This window comes from Lampris incognitus, chromosome 16, assembly GCF_029633865.1.
Source record: "Lampris incognitus isolate fLamInc1 chromosome 16, fLamInc1.hap2, whole genome shotgun sequence".
In the NCBI taxonomy this organism is placed as follows: Eukaryota; Metazoa; Chordata; class Actinopteri; order Lampriformes; family Lampridae; genus Lampris; species Lampris incognitus.
In genome coordinates this window covers 32639296-32656291 of record NC_079226.1, presented here as the reverse complement: position 1 = coordinate 32656291, position 16996 = coordinate 32639296, and the positions used below count along the sequence as shown (strand labels likewise).

The following is a 16996-nucleotide window of genomic DNA, read 5'->3' as shown; positions in this document are numbered from 1 at the left end:
TCGTCGTTATAACGCATACAGCTGTTGGGTTATTGTTGGAATTTGATGGGAAACCCGCAGAACAGGTATTACTCGCTCGTGATTAGCTAGTAATTAATCGCATATACTAGGGGGGAACGGGCTAGCCTAGTTGCTTCTTCTATAAATGGCTACAGACCTATAACCAAATCTACCCTTCAATACGTATGTGGAAAAGTTGTCAAACATCAATCTACCAGTTTTTCACCCTGAAATTGTTACTTTGACCATTTCCATTCAGGATTATGGGCCCATCAAAGTGTCGAAACTGCTCTTATTAAGAGTTTTTACTGCATTTCTTCTGCTCACTGATTCCGGTGTTCTCCCAAAATCTGTGACCCGTCAGATCATGACCCTGCCCTTAAAACGCTCCATTTCGGCCACCCTCCAGATGCTAATCCTAACCACACAAAACCCACACCCAATATCAAATGTCTCCAACCCAATACCTAAAATTAAGCATCTTGAACTTTATGCCTAAATTTAACATTATTTAAACTACCGGTTCCTGGCTGAAAGAGGTTGTAAGGGTCAGACAACCCGACGGATCACAGATTATAACACGTGTTAAGAGTATTGTTCAATGCATGTTCACATTCAGTGTTTACAAGAGCCATTGTGGGGTAACTTTGTATCTACCTTCTTAGCCCATCTGAAGCCTAGGTAAGAATGACGGCTGTTAATGGTTGTAGATATATTACTGTAACTGTATTCTTTCCTGATGCCATCACCCTCATAAATAGCTGACCCATATCATCTGCTATGCCATAACTACACGTTCCTTCAGCTAGTTACTACACCCTGCTTCAAATCTACAAATACCGTTTTGTACAAATACTCATACAAAAATTTCCTTCCCATACGTGATGCACAATTGTTACGTTCCCCATTAAGGGTCCGGGGGATGAGGGGAAGTAACAAAGAAAATAAAAGTGTCCCGGGGGAATAAGAAAGGTGGGAGGCGGAACCAGATGTAAAAACAGATTTATTAACAAAAACTTTTAGTCAAACTATCGAATAAACAGGCAACTAAAGATGCTGGCGCTTAACTAACCAGGATTTTAACAAAACAAACTCAGATCCAACCAAACCGAAAGAAACAAGAACACTAATAAGGTTTCACCCTCCTCAAGGAGCATAGACACAAGCGCTTGCTCTCTGGTTGATACCAACGGCCCGCTGGCCGTCTCTCTTCACACACTGCTGCCAATAATGGCCCACTGGCACTGTTGGGTGTCTCTCTCCAACTTATATACCCAGCTAATGAGGAATTGGGGTCACCTGGGCTCAATCAGCAGCTCCACAGGAGGCGGGGCATCACCTGGAGAGGGAAAACTACAGACACACGGCACTAGGGCCGTAACAACAATATTGTTGTCCAAGAAATACTTTCTCAAGAACCTTGAATATTGTTTTGAAAATTGATAAGACACAGATTCGTTATGAATACAAGACAGATGTTTTCAGAATAAAACAAATTGTCTATTGAAATGAGCAAATAGGCAGGGACTGGAGCTGGTGGAAATAAAAAGATTATTAATAACCAAATGAAAATGACTGGAAACAACTAGGAGACAAAAATAATAGTGCTTAATTATAACTAAAAGGCCTTAATACAAAAATCGAAGACGACGACAATTTTCCTCTGTCACGCCATCCACCTGCATGTCCTCCCTCGCCACCTCCATAAACCTCCTCTTTGGCCTTCCTCTTCTCCTCTTGCCTGCCAGCTCCATATTCAGCATCCTTCTCCCGATATACCCAGCATCTCTCCTCCACACATGTCCAAACCATCTCAATCTTGCCTCTCTTGCTTTGTCTCCAAACCGTCCAACCTGAGCTGTCCCTCTAATATACTCGTTCCTAATCCTGTCCTTCTTCGTCACTCCCAATGAAAATCTTAGCATCTTCAACTCTGCCACCTCCAGCTCCGCCTCCTGTCTTTTCGTCAGTGCCACTGTCTCTAAACCATACAACATAGCTGGTTTCACAACCATCTTGTAAACCTTCCCTTTAACTCTTGCTGGTACCCTTCTGTCACAAATCCCCCCTGACACTCTTCTTCACCCTGCCTGCACTCTCTTCTTCACCTTTCTTCCGCACTCACTCCCCGTTACTTTGATAATTGACCCCAATTTGACGTGATCCATGTGTGTTTCTGAGAAAACTGAAATCACCTCCTTCCAAGCTGTGGTCAAGTAAAACTACCTCAACATGAGGCACTTAAACCATATTGTCAGTGCTTATATTAGGGTAATATCAATCGTACATAATGGTCGAGGATATTTCTGCGGTTTATCATCAGTTCCACTCCAACGTTGTAGCTCTTTCTACTTTTTCTAGAGAAAGTTGCTAAAATGGAAGTGACAATTTGATTGCATTGCATGATGAGTGAACATTAGATATCAGGATTATTATTGAAACATCTAAGTTCCATTATAAAATAACAGTGGTGGACACCCCAGGTTCAGAAAGCAATATTTATTTATTTGTTTGTTTGTTTGTTTGTTTGTTTGTTTGTTTGTTTGTTTGGGCGTGATCACTGCCCATAGTAGGTCAAATGCCGTCCTGCACAAGGTAACCTGTGCTCTGAATAAAGTGGTACACTTTTTGGGGAAAATACCCATCCCTTTTAGTTGGCTTTTGAGATGTATGGACAGTTTGGTTAAATTCCACAGTTAAATGTTACGAACCACAATCGATTTTAGTGATCCTTAGTAATCACACTTACAGTAGTCTTTCGATTTTCCAGGCGCATACGAACGCCCCACACGGATATGAGTCACGACATCCGGAAGTAAACATCTCCCAGCTGACGTGGGCGCAGTGTTCTTTCTAGACCGACTTCGTGCGCTGGAATCGAAGATAATTACAATCAATTTTAAATTCATATCATTGGTTAGTAGCCTTTGTTCATCCTACACATTATTTACAGGGGGGGGCGTTAAATGGCCTAAACCGACGTGGGCCCCGGGCATAAATAATTTTGTGAAGAGGCTCCGTAAAACGCACGACTCTGAAGGAAAATGGCCGAAGTCGACGAGACCAGCAAGCCGTTCGCGGGGCTGTCGGACGTGTCCATCTCCGAGGACATACCCGTCGAGGGGGACATCTCGGTCCCCGTCGGCTCGGTCAGACAGGAGGACGAATTCTCCACTCTCGACGAGCCCGTGAAAGAGACCATCCTGCGGGACCTGAGGGCGGTGGGCACCAAATTCGTCCATGTCATGTATCCCAAGAAGAGCTCGGCTCTCCTCCGAGACTGGGACCTGTGGGGCCCGCTCCTGCTCTGCGTTACCCTGGCGCTGCTGCTGCAGGGCGGCTCGGCTGACAGCAAAGACGACGGGGGCCCACAGTTCGCGGAGGTGTTCGTCATCATCTGGTTCGGGTCCGTCGTCATCACCCTCAACTCCAAGCTGCTCGGCGGCACCATATCCTTCTTCCAGAGCTTGTGTGTGCTCGGCTACTGCGTGATGCCGTTGACCGTGGCGATGGTGGTCTGTCGGGTGGTGCTGCTCAGTGGCTCCGGGACGGCGAGCTTCGTGGTGCGGCTGGTCGTGGTGACGGCGTCGTTTGGGTGGTCCACTTTCGCCTCCACGGCTTTCCTGGCGGACAGCCAGCCTCCAAATCGCAAAGCTCTGGTCGTCTATCCCATTTTTCTCTTTTACTTTGTGATAGGCTGGATGATCCTCACCTTCGCGCCGTCTCAGTAAACTGCGCCGGTGTTTACTGGCGAGCTGAGACGATCTGGACCGCAGCCACACGCGATCAGCAAGCTTATTCCGGATTGAGAGATCGCAGGTGAACCCCATTGAAGTCCTTTTTTTTTTAAATTTAGATGAATAAGATTGTCTGGACTACTGATCTGACCAGAGCGTTATATATTTTGTGGTGTGTAGGGGCCTCTGAAACGTCACGTAGGCCAGACGACTTGACAGGAAGGAAAAAAAAAATCAGCAGAGGCAAACTTAACTCATTTTTGTGAGTTAGACCCGGTGTGTGTACACTGTTACCCTTTATTGCTTAATTAACTGTTCCTTGGTGATCCAGCATGGTCTGATGGAATTTATGAACTATTTCAGAAAGCATGTGAATAGAAATGTTCTGTGAATGTATAGAAGCAGCTGTCTTCCTCTGGGCAGCGCAGAGCAAGTCCCCACATTGCTCTCTTGTGTTCAAGTTAAGTAATCTTGTGTATTTAGAGTCAGAGTCTATTGACGGCGTGCAGGACTTTGTGTTGGTGGTATTGGTAAAGAGGCATCTTGACAAATTGCCATGATAACATCCTCAATAATTCAGGTGATAAAAATCTCAGAAAAGTTGGGAGTCAGTTCGTCTGGACACAATGTTTAGTGGGAGAAACATGATTCAACTTTTCTGGGGCCTTAGCAAGTTGGTTTCTCGGTGAGTTTTAATACAAACCCAGCTGCTGTTGTACACTTCTGTCCTGACAGTTCAGTGTTCAGACTTATATTTTGGCTGGCTGATTTGTCATGTAACTACACTTGATTATTTTTTTTTTTAGTTATTTTCTGTTTGTTATGATCTCTTCCCTTTTTAATGATTGCATCTAGGTAACACGTGCTCACTAACTGTTCTTTTAGGCTCTCCTTTCTCAAGCCTTTTGCTGAGCTAATAAACACTATCAAATGCAAAAAAATGAAAATAAAATAATTATTGGTTAGAGGTTATATTTAAAATCATCTCTTGGCTTATTTCTCTACTGACCTGTACAGTTACAAGCTGGCAAAGGTTTTGCTGGCCTAGACCCACTCCTGTCTTTTCTTACCGACTCAATGAAAGAACAATCATCCCCCTCAGTCAGAAGAGCAGTGGGAACATTACATGCCCACATATACATGGAACGTGTGTGTGTGTGTGTGTGTGTGTGTGTGTGTGTGTGTGTGTGTGTGTGTGTGTATAAAATCAGTTTTTTTTCTGAAATTATCTAGCCATCTCATGTCCTCAGCTTAGACAGTTCAACATGATACAAGATCGCAGGACATCCATTACCTGTACCACGATTACAGGGAGGAAAAAAATCATAACTGGGATCTCGGATGCAATAGTGAAAAGGTGCAACACTTGCTAAATGTACAAAATATATAACATTTATTTAGTATTAAAAAAAATGACGTTTCAGTCATGTTTTAAGGCCTTCATCATATAAATTTATGGGCAGAATCAACATAACAGCAATGTACGGGAACAGGTTAACTGGGTTCAGCTTGCATGGGATCCCCTCAGGGATGAATAAAGTATTCTGATTTACATAAGTGGCAAGTTAAAAACAGCAACAATATATACAGATCAGCAACCAACCAATAAAGTGGTTTTGTATGCTGCGCCTTGTCACTATCAACGTTAGTTTTGTTACGACTGCGCCTTGTCTCAAGTTGGTAGACACGCTGTCTTCTTCTCACACGACATAACTGGAATCTCCCCGGGTTTCTCTGACTTCATGACACATGGTCGCTCTAAGCCATTACTTTCCACAGCTTTATCTGTTGCACCTCCTGCAAACATTACTGGACCCGCCCATGGCCTGTCCTGCACCAGTCCTTTGAATTACACGTTTGATTGACTGGTATAAAGGAGTTTTCGACCAAAAGGGACCCTGAACCTACTGTTTGATGTCAGGAGGCAGGGGCTGGTATTCCTGATGTAAATCAAGGTATTTCACTGTGTATAACTTTATTTTCGCTCATTAGTCAAGGTAGCAACCAACAAATTGCATCTTTTTTATAATAGGTCCCTTTTATTATTATTTCATAATAATAAAAGATAGTGGGAGGTTTAATTTTTTGCCTTATGTTCACTCCCATGTACCTTGGGTTGACTTGCTTTAATCTAATTCAGTCATGATAAGCATAAGTAGAGGTGGAGCTAGGGGAAATTGAAGTGACAGGTTTAAAAAAACAAGATTGGTTAAATGGGGCATGACTAAGTTGTGAACGGTGTAGCCACAGCCAAGTGTTTAGAAAGCCCACCCTATTCCCTGTAGGCTAAATCTAATTTAGGATCACAAGAACAAGCCACATGTCCCTCTGAAAGACACAGATCAAATATAGAATACCAATGTATTGTACATCGCGTGACCTAAGTGGCTGAAATGTGAGTTGAATTTTTTTTTCAGATTTTGCATAAACATTGTGATAATATGGTTTAGGCTACAGTATTATTTTGTTGGAGTTGCACTTTCTCTTTGCAAAACTACGAGATTCAAGTGTCCCCAGAGCAGCCCCTCAAGTAAGACAATGAACCTCAACCATTCTCGTCAAGTGCTCAAGGCAAATGTCAGAAGTCATTAAACAGGTTGAACTAAAAATGAGTGGCGCATGCAAACCGGGATAACAAGACCAAGAGTTGACGAACTCTTCCTTTATTTTCGCCAAGAAAATCTAGGTTATTTGTTTGGTCAATGAACAAAGACTCTTGAGTCTCATATATTTTTGTACATTTTATGCACATGGGAATAAAAATGCATCCATGCATAGTCAGTGGTTCTCCTCCGATGAATTTAACTTTGATAAGCATTTTTGAAAAAGAATAAAGCCACGAGACTTCTCTGGTTTAAAACTCTGTGTTCTTAAGGTTTTGCATGTAGTTAATTATGTTGGAGCACAGTTGGGAAGAGAATATCAGAGAAAAGAGAATATCAGTGGTTACATTTATCGGTTACTTCATGACGTTAAAAAAAAATCAAAATAAAGATTACGTTTTTACGTGATGTAACCGTCCGAAAAACAAAACTGTACACAGCTGCCGCATCTTTGCTGTCTTTGTGAGTTCAGTTTTTTTTGGTTTTTTTTTACAATTGCAATTTACAAACTGTAGTTTGCATATGAAACAATAAATACAAGCCAGAAAATCTACACATATACACATACATATATCTCCAGTCCCAGACACACACACACACATGTATGTATATATATGTGTGTGTGTGTGTGTGTGTGTGTATATATATATATACATATATATATATATATATACAGTGCATCCGGAAAGTATTCACACCCCTTCACTTTCCCCACATTTTGTTATGTTACAGCCTTATTCCAAAATGGATTAAATTCCTTTTCTCATCAATCTACACACAATACCCCATAATGACAAAGTGAAAAAGTTTTTGTAGAAATTTTTGCAAATTTATTAAAAATAAAAAACTGAAATATTGCATTTACATAAGTATTCACACCCTTTGCTATGACACTCCAAATTGAGCTCAGGTTCATCCTGTTTCCACTGATCATCCTGGAGGTGTTTCTACATCTTGATTGGAGTCCACCCGTAGTAAATTCAATTGATTGGACATGATTTGGAAAGGCACACACCTGTCTATATAAGGTCCCACTGTTGACAGTGCATCTCAGAGCAGAAACCAAGCCATGAAGTCAAAGGAATTGTCTGTGGACCTCCGAGACAGGATTGTATGGAGGCACAGATCTGGGGAAGGGTACAAAAAAAATTTCTACAGCTTTGAAGGTCCCGAAGAGCACAGTGGTCTCCATCATTTGTAAATGGAAGAAGTTTGGATCCACCAGGACTCTTCCCAGAGCTGGCCGCCCAGCCAAACTGAGCAATCGGGGGAGAAGGGCCTTGGTCAGGGAGGTGACCGAGAACCCGATGGTCACTCTGACAGAGCTCCAGCATTCCTCTGTGGAGATGGGAGAACCTTCCAGAAGGACCACCATCTCTGCAGCACTCCACCAATCAGGCCTTTATGGTAGAGTGGCCAGACGGAAGCCTCTGCTCAATAAAAGGCACATGACAGCTCGCTTGGAGTTTGTCAGAAAGCACCTAAAGAACTCTCAGACCATGAGAAACAAGATTCTCTGGTCTGATGAAACCAAGATTTAACTCTTTGGCCTGAATGCCAAACGTCACATCTGGAGGAAACCAGGCACCTCTCATCACCTTGCTAATACCATTCCTACAGTGAAGCATGGTGGTGGCAGCATCATGCTGTGGGAATGTTTTTCAGCGGCAGGAACTGGGAGACTAGTCAGGATCGAGGGAAAGATGAATGGAGCAAAGTACAGAGAGATTCTTGATGTAAACCTGCTCCAGAGCACTCAGGACCTCAGACTGGGGCGAAGGTTTACCTTTCAACACGATGACGACCCTAAGCACACAGCCAAGACAATGGAGTGGCTTCGTGACAAGTCTGTGAATGTCCTTGAGTGGCCCAGCCAGAGCCCAGACTTGAACCCCATTGAACATCTCTGGAAAGACCTGAAAATAGCTGTGCAGCGACGCTCCCCATCTAACCTTACAGAGCTCGAGAGGATCTGCAGAGAAGAATGGGGGAAATACCCCAAATATAGGTGTGCCAAGCTTGTAGCTTCATACCCAAGAGGACTTGAGGCTGTAATCGCTGCCAAGGGTGCCTCAACCAAGTACTGAGTAAAGGGTGTGAATACTTATGTACATGCAATATTTCAGTTTTTTATTTTTTAATAAATTTGCAAAAATTTCTAAAAAATCTTTTTCACTTTGTCATTATGGGGTATTGTATGTAGATTGATGAAAGAAAAAAAAATGTAATCCATTTTGTAATAAGGCTGTAACATAACAAAATGTGGGGAAAGTGAAGGGGTGTGAATACTTTCCGGATGCACTATATATATATATATATATATATATATATATATATTAATCCGGTGAGTCAAGTAAATTCTTTATACAAGCCTGTTTCATGCCATACAACAGGCTTGTACTGTTTCATAAAGAATTTCCTTGACTCACTGGATTATTTTGCTCATTTGTTGAGCACTTTCCCTATTGAGTGTTTCTTTTAACAAAGTTATCAATATATGTATTTATGTATGGAACACAAAACAGAAAAAACATTTAAGCGATTGACAATATAGCAAAAAGCAAACTAAAGAACTTGAGCAACAAGGACAATTGCTTAAAATTAAAGAGACTTAGACATGACCATATAATTCATTAAGAGACTGATTATTCTCAGATAACATCTTTATGGGTGATAGTTTTTACATTCACATTTAAAACAGTTAAGGGGGGGTTGCCGTTTTTCCATTTGCATTTATATATGATATTCACCCATAATTTTAAAGAGCAGGGTAACCAAATTGACAGATTTGCTTCAAAATACTTTATAAATGTGGGAGATGTATTGCTGTTGACATGTTAAAATGTGTTGAACCATGGATAGAACTGATTTGCGGAGTTAGACCGTTTTTGGGTATTTTTCCCGTTTTCCCTCCTTGCTTTTTTGGCCGGCTTCCCTGGTGACGTCGCCGTTTTCCTTTGCATTGATTTAGAACACCTTTGCGTATCCCACCTAAGGTTACTATAGTAACCTTAATCTCACCTGTCTGTCCCCCTATATAAAGCTCGTAACGGTAGCTGTCACCCCGAGGCAGTTGAAAATAGTAGATGAAAGTATAGTAACCTTAGTTGAAAGCAGCCAGTTGAAAGTCTTGTGAATGCTATGCCTGCGCATAGAAAGTGCATTCTTGGATGCCAGCTTTCGGGGTCTAGCTAACAGCTGTTGCTAGCTAACGTTAGCTTGCATAAATGGGAGGGGAAAATAGATTATAGATGAAATTACCATTCTTCAACAGGAATAAGGGCACGGGGATTATCGCGCAGTACGTCGTCCTCTGTGTCCTCTGGCTCCTCTGGTTCAAACATATAGGGCTGTACTTGCTCAGTTCTGCTGTTGGCAGCCATCTCTTCTTATCAACAGTAACCAGGGTAGCTATTTGACAGGTTCTCCCCACTCTACAGCGCATGGTTTCGGTGTCACGCCCCCAGAATCTGAAACCAGTGGACGCTGCAGATTTTTACACGTTTTTAAAGCTTTGTTTTATATACTTAGCAACATTTTTAATCATACAGAATTGGCTGGGTGGTTACTGATATGTTTTCCTGGGGTATGGGTATCCCAAAACACAGATTTGAGCTCAGTTACCCCCCACTTTAATTATGTTTACGGTAATTGACTATATCCGACACCTCCCTTGAGAGACCGTCTCTGTAAAATTTTAATCTGTCATTTATTTTATCACCCCATGCATACCAGAATATTTTGGTTGGATGTTTAGCATTAGAAGGAAAACTGGACAAGCAATCCACTTTCAGGATCAATACATTTTAATTTGTCTTGAAGATAATGAGATGGATAAAGATATTGTTTTCTTTACACAGTTAACTTTATTATTGGGACAATTCAACATTCATAAAAAGAGATGGATGGACCAAATTTTGGAAATGCTCATCAAGAAGTGCATCAGTGTGGCACTACGATAAGAGGACTCGAAAACAAGAAGGTAATTAGAACTAACTGTGGTTTCGATAGATTTCTTAGACTGACAGCACTTTATTTTGAAGAAAAATTATTTTTCATATTTTTTTTGTATTCGTCTCCTTTTGTTTTGTGTATACACCCCCGGCATTAACAGTTTTTCGTCCATAATGTAATGTACATGTGTTTTGTACAATAAAGGTGGGTGTAAAAAAGTTAACGTTTTCCCATCAGGCAGCGGCACATTGGTTAGTTCCGTAAATAATGACGACATCTCTACGCGACGATAACACGGGAGGAAGGCGTACACAGGCGCACAGCTAAATCACGCCGCCGGTGTACGGTTGTTCTGCACCCCAAACCGTTTAGCCTCGTTAGTGATTCGTAGCCTGCGCTTTGCGAACCCGTCTCGTTTAGACGGCTGCGTATTTTGCCATAATTCGCAACGTTAGCCTGAATACTGAGACGGCCGTGCACAAGAGGTATCTGTGCCATGCTACTTATGGAGGAATTCCCACAACTTCCACCGGAAGTTTGGGTCTACGTTTTTGGGTTTTTGTCGACAGAAGAAAAACACGTTGTTCGCACTTGCTGCAAGTATTTGAAAAAGCTTATCGATCACCCGTCGCTGTGGAAAGACTTTATTGTGGTACTGACCGATATCAAGCGCTACAGTTCCGGGTTTTGGGCCACTCTTCACGCAAGGAGGATCACCCGTGTTGCGGTGCAGCACTTAAAAAGAAAAGACTGGCATCACCTTATCAAATATGTCCCGACCCTGACTGCTGTGGTTTTTGTGGATGGCGGCGTCTGTATAAAGAGAAATACCTCAAGCTCAAGGGTTTCCCAAACCTCCGAGATCTGGGAATAAGAAACGCCACCTGGATAGAGCCAATGCTTGGCCAGAGCCTGACCGAGCATCTACAGAATCACCTTACTCACCTTAGCGTATGCAAGGTCCACCTCCCCTGTACTGTAGTTTATCTATGCTGTGTCCAACCTGTTCAACCTACGTCTCCTTTCCCATCCAAGAAGCGGCGCTATGCTCGGAGATGAGGTGCGGCCCGTCCCCAGAAATGTTTTTCATCACATGCTCCTTAGGCTGAAAAAACCGAAGCACTTGTCTTGGAGAATGAGAGGGGAGCCTTTTACTTCTCTGTCGGATGATTACTTCAGCCCCTACAATCAGCAGCCAGGTAAATAGCTATAGTACAAACCGTACCCTGTTTTTCTTGCTGGGACGAACATGAAAATACGAACCATTTTAAAATGATAGAGTAACACCAATGACTGCTGGAATAGGCTCCAGCATCCCCGCGACCCTGAGAGCAGGGTAAGCGGTTCAAATAATGGATGGAGAGTAACACCTATTCTAACAGTCTAAGAAGACTGTTCTGTCTTACTGGGTCATATATGTAATAGTGATTTTGTTGTGGTGCTTTTGCCTTTGGCTCTCTCCTGACACAAATTTTCGAAATTGTTTTGCTGTCAACACTTTTATTGTAAGTTTTTTAGCTACCTTCTCTTTCACTGACAATCTTTCATGAATGAACAGGTGATGTGTCTCTGTCTTACGTAGGTGCCAAGCAATATGGTGGTCCTGCACTATCTAGTCTGGAGCTGGTGGACTACCCAGAAACAATGCTGCCAGAGAACGCCATGAGGAGCCTCTCCTCACTCCGGTCCCTGACTATTTGATACCAGTTCATCAGAGATGAAATCAAGTGTCACCTCAAGTCGTTGTCAAGTCCATTAGACCAGCTGACATCTTTCACTATCATTGGTCAGTCATTCAGTCAACATAAGCACATTGTTATTCAGTTTTTTTGCAATTTTGTTAAGAAGAGCAAATGGTGCTCTACTTCTATCACTGCTACTACTTACTGATGTCCAGATCAAACTTTTTTTTTGTTGCCTCTAATCCAACCTGAATCACTTAATATTGAGGCTTTCTAAACAGCTTTTACAAGGTGGGAATGTTGCACCATTAAACCACCTCACCATTCTGTGTAAAAGGTACAGACACAGAATGGGGTGTTATTGTTGTTCCAGCATTAAGCTGGCAGCAGAGGTAGTCCCAAAGCTGTCTGTGTAAAAAGGGACAGCGGGCAGGACAGGATGGCCGATGCTGCTGTGTTACACGTCATGCTGCTTCTGCTTGTGGAACGCCAGCATGCTATGTAAAATCACACACTGGGGTGCAATTATGCCACCTTTGTTTGGTTCATTGTATAAAAAAAAAAACAAAGCCGGCATGAAGCTGGGTCTTCATTACGGCAGTATTGCTGGATCGCTGTGTAAAAACACTAATTGAGTATCTGATGATACTGATTCCCAATCCAAGAGTTGTATTTTCCTCCGTAGTACAGGAGCACAGTGCGCACTTTGAGCACATTAAAGGTAGTAGAATCTGTTTGACTTAGGTAAGATATGCTCAAAAACTATAGGCAGACTGTATGCAATATTCACTTAAACCAGCCCAAAAAATGTTTAATTATATTAAGAGGCCATAATTGTAAATGCAAATGCTCTAGGTGTCAGAGGCTTACATCATGGATGAAGTTCAATCTGAAGAAAAAGCTCCGTGAGGTTGTTTCACTCAGCCACTTGTTGCTTCTTAAGTGCAAATAATTAGTATTGTTCAAATAATGTTTTCATAATGTTTATTTCCTGGTAAAAAGAGCTCAAACAAAATGTGGGCAGAAAGATACTAGTTTTTATTTCCTCTTTGGCTCTGTCTCATTATACAGATGACAATAAGGCCGACACAACCCCCATTCCATCGTGTGGCCAGGCTAACCTTGCGTGTGGCCATAATGCTTAAGGACATGGACTCCATCGCACCCAAAGTCCCCGGACTGCTCCACCTAGACATTGAACAGAACCGCTCCAGTGGTAGCCTCTGTCGCCATATCTTAAGAGTTGAGGAAACGGCGTAGGGGTACAGCGACAAGACGCTTCCACTGGAGCGGTTCTGTTAGGTGAGCAGGCTCTATCATCCATCCATCCATTATCCAAACCACTTATCCTGCTCTCAGGGTCACGGGGATATTGGAGCTTATCTCTGGAGCCTGCTGCCCAATAACTGCTGGGATAAGCTCTAGCATTCCCCCCCCAGGTTCTATCATCCATCCATCCATTATCCAAACCACTTATCCTGCTCTCAGGGTCATTTTTGTCTAAAATGGTTTGTTCCTTTCAAAGTCTGCATACTTATGTGCAGGTGTGCACAGGGGGTGGTTTAATGTCAGAATTTCTGAGAAAAAAAGATTAATATTGGGAATTGGTATCGGCAGTGAAAAAGTGATATTGATGCATCCGTAATTAACTCCCTTTGTCCCCCAGGTTTTTCCATATGGAGCCAGAGAAGGATCTTCTGATCCTCCACTGAATGCAGCATTTGGTGCGATTGGATCTTCTGGTGGAGAAGTCCTACATCCTGAGGGATTACTTTAACAGTCACCCATGGCCCAGCCCCAAAGTGCGGGAATTGATAAGTGAACTACAAACTCCCCCACTTGTTCTCCCCAATTGTACTTGGCCAATTACCCCACTCTTCTGAGCCGTCCTGGTCGCTGCTCCAACCCCTCTGCTGATCCGGGGAGGGCTGCAGACTACCACATACCTCCTCCGATACATGTGGAGTTGCCAGCTGCTTCTTTTCACCTGAGAGTGAGGCGTTTCGCCAGGGGGACGTAGCGCGTGGAATGATCACGCTATTCCCCCTCCCCCCAAACAGGCACCCCGACCAACCAGAGGCGCTAGTGCAGCGACCAGGACGCATTCCCACATCTGGCTTCCCACCCGCAGACACGGCCAATATTGTCTGTAGGGACACCTGACCAAGCTGGAGGTAACACAGGGATTCGAACTTGCGATCCCCGTGTTGGTAGGTAACGGAATAGACCGCCATGCTACCCGGACACGTGAACTATGAACTTTGTGTGAAAATAGAATGTGTCATCACTGATAAGCGCCAAAGAGAAACCCCTTACATGACTGTGACTGCATGTGGGAAGGGGACCCGAAAGACATTTGTAAAAGCTGACAATAGAATTGAATTTTTTTTTTTTTTGAGAAGCTGTGAAAGACAGCCTTCTGAATAAAATATATTTAAGCAATTGTGAATCCCTGGCTTACAAGGATGTCTTTTTAGAGAAAATCTACTCCAACTTCTTATGGTCAAGCAAAACATTTCCATTTTCAGTAGATTTTCTTTAATCACTTAAAAAACTTAATTGCAGGACAATCAATCCTCGGTAAGATCTGGACCTAAGGGGACAATCGGGGTGGTTGAGAGGGAGGGATGGGGTGGGTTTGGTAGGAGGACAGGTGAGGTATTTTTCCAAATTGTAATCATTTGAATAATGCAGCTGCACTATGCTTGTACACACTTTCATTCCTAGTATATGCTGCAAACAAACGTATGTTGGGTATATTGAAAATCAATAAAAATTGTTAAACAAAATAAAAAACTCTTTATTGCAGATCTTTAAATCATTTTTTTGCCAGCGTTTATTTTTATGCTTATGACGATGCACAGGAATCCATTTCTCCGCAGATGAAACCGTGTTCATTTCTCATCAGAGAATCAATGCAGTGTCACTGGGGTTGGATTGCTGCATGCATAATATTTTTTTTTATTTATCACTAAATGATTACATCCACTGCAATTCAGGGGCAGGTTCATTGTCATGGACAGGTTTGGCACCGACCTACAGAAGAAGTTGAAGAGAGGGAGGAGATTCCCCAGACAGCTGGAGCTTGGCCTCAGACTGGTTAGCATTTTAATCATTAGACAGCTGTTTTTCAGGGCAGTGCGGTGGTTAGCGCTGTCGCCTCACAACAAGAAGGTCCTGGGGTTGTCCAACCTTAGGTGTCATCCCGGGTCGTCCTCTGTGTGGAGTTTGCATGTTCTCCCCGTGTCTGCGTGGGTTTCTTCCAGATGCTCCGGTTTCCTCCCACATTCCAAAGACATGTAGGTCAGGTGAATCGGCTGTACTAAATTGTCCCTAAGTGTGAATGTTTGTGTGTGCGTGTGTTGGCCCTGTGATGGACTGGCGGCCTGTCCAAGGGTGTCTCCCCACCCGCCACCCAATGATTGCTGGGATACTCCAGGATCCTGTGACCTGACTTCGGAAGAGCAGCTTGGATAATGGATGAATGAACTGAACCAGATTTAGCAGTGTCTCAAACTGCTATATGAGGAGTTTCGGACTTGCGCTCATAGGACTTTCCCCTACCGGAAAAAGCGGTAATTTATGAGAACAACTTCATTTCACATAAGCATTGCCTCTTGCTAAGATCTACTTGCACTCTGATAGTTGGAGCATTTTTTATTTTATTTTTTGCTGAGACAAGAGTGAGAGCCGTAGTGGTGTTTTGGAGAAACAGGTGTTTGCAAGATATACAGTGATGAAGTAATGTACACTACATGGCCAAAGGTATTTGGACTGCCCTTCTAAGAAGAAAGAAGAGGATAACCACTTCATTGTATCATTGTACAGTTATATGGTTACAGTGAATTGTGTTCTCTGCATTTAACCCATCCTATTGTATAGGAGCAGTGGGCAGCTGCAGCGCCCGGGGACCAACTCCAGTTCTTCTTTCCATTGCCTTGCTCAGGGACGCAAACAGGTGTAATAACCCTAACATGCATGTGTTTTTGATGGTGGGAGGAAACAGGAGCACCCGGAGGAAACCCTCGCAGACATGGGGAGAACATGCAAACTCCACACAAAGGACCTGGGGCGGCCTGGGGTTCATACCCAGGGCCTTCTTGCTGTGAGGCAACAGTGCTAACCACTGGGCCACCATGCCACCCAATTATAATTAATGGGTTAAGCTATTTCAGATACACTCATTGCTAACAGGTGAATAAAATCAAGCACAAAGTCATGCAATCTCTATAGGCAAACATTGGCGGTAGAATGGGTCATACGGAGGATCTTGGGGCCTTTCAATGTGGCACTGTGTGGAAGTGTATTTTTTCACCTTTGTCTTGTCTTTGTCTTCTGAGTACCTCTTCAACAGTTCACACACATGCACACACACACACATAGCTTGGCATACACAAACACACAAAAATATACAAACAACTACATACACATATGTACATTTATTAAGGCTGGGCCTACACACACACACACCGCACACTATTTATTATTATTATCACTGCTTTTTTGTTCTGTTTTGTTGTTATTTTATTACTATTGTTGCTGCAGTGTTGAGGAACTGAAACACAAGAATTTCCTCTCGTACTTGTATAATGAGATGTAACAAATAAAGAACCTTGAATCTTGAATCATTACATAAATGCTTAATTAATTTGAACCTATTGAGTTATTGGTTCTGAAGTGTCTCCCATATTTTATTTCCTGGTAAGATTTTTCTTGTGGAGTTTTTCCTCATTTGGGTTTAGAGTCCAAGGATAGAGGGTGTCATATACTGTTGGATATTGTACTGATAGTAAAGCCCTACCTTGTGAATTTGGGCAATGCAAATTAACTTGACTTGATAATTACTCCCTGGACGATTCTTGCTCTCTCGCCCTGTGAGATACCCTTCCTGTAGGCAAAAAAACCACCAGCCTATGTTCCAGGCCAAACCCAATGGTATTCAATGTTAATTCATTGACATTGTTTTCACCTTGCTATTGGAGCCAGTAAGTCTGTCATGCTATTGTGAATGAAATTGATA

General features: G+C 42.7%; 1 protein-coding gene and 1 long non-coding RNA gene across 2 annotated transcripts; both read left to right on the top strand.

Annotated features, from left to right (window-relative positions):
• The first annotated feature begins 2490 nt into the window (after positions 1-2490).
• On the top strand, positions 2491-4711 carry yipf6 (Yip1 domain family, member 6). Its single transcript, XM_056296116.1, has one exon. It carries the CDS (start codon positions 3045-3047, stop codon positions 3729-3731), a length of 687 nt encoding a protein of 228 aa, XP_056152091.1. The 5' UTR covers positions 2491-3044; the 3' UTR covers positions 3732-4711.
• A 6308-nt stretch (positions 4712-11019) lies between these two features.
• LOC130126845 (uncharacterized) lies at positions 11020-14550 on the top strand. Its single transcript, XR_008811741.1, has 3 exons — positions 11020-11493; positions 11877-12080; positions 13643-14550. It is a non-coding gene; the product is annotated as an uncharacterized LOC130126845 (long non-coding RNA).
• The last annotated feature ends 2446 nt before the right edge of the window (positions 14551-16996 follow it).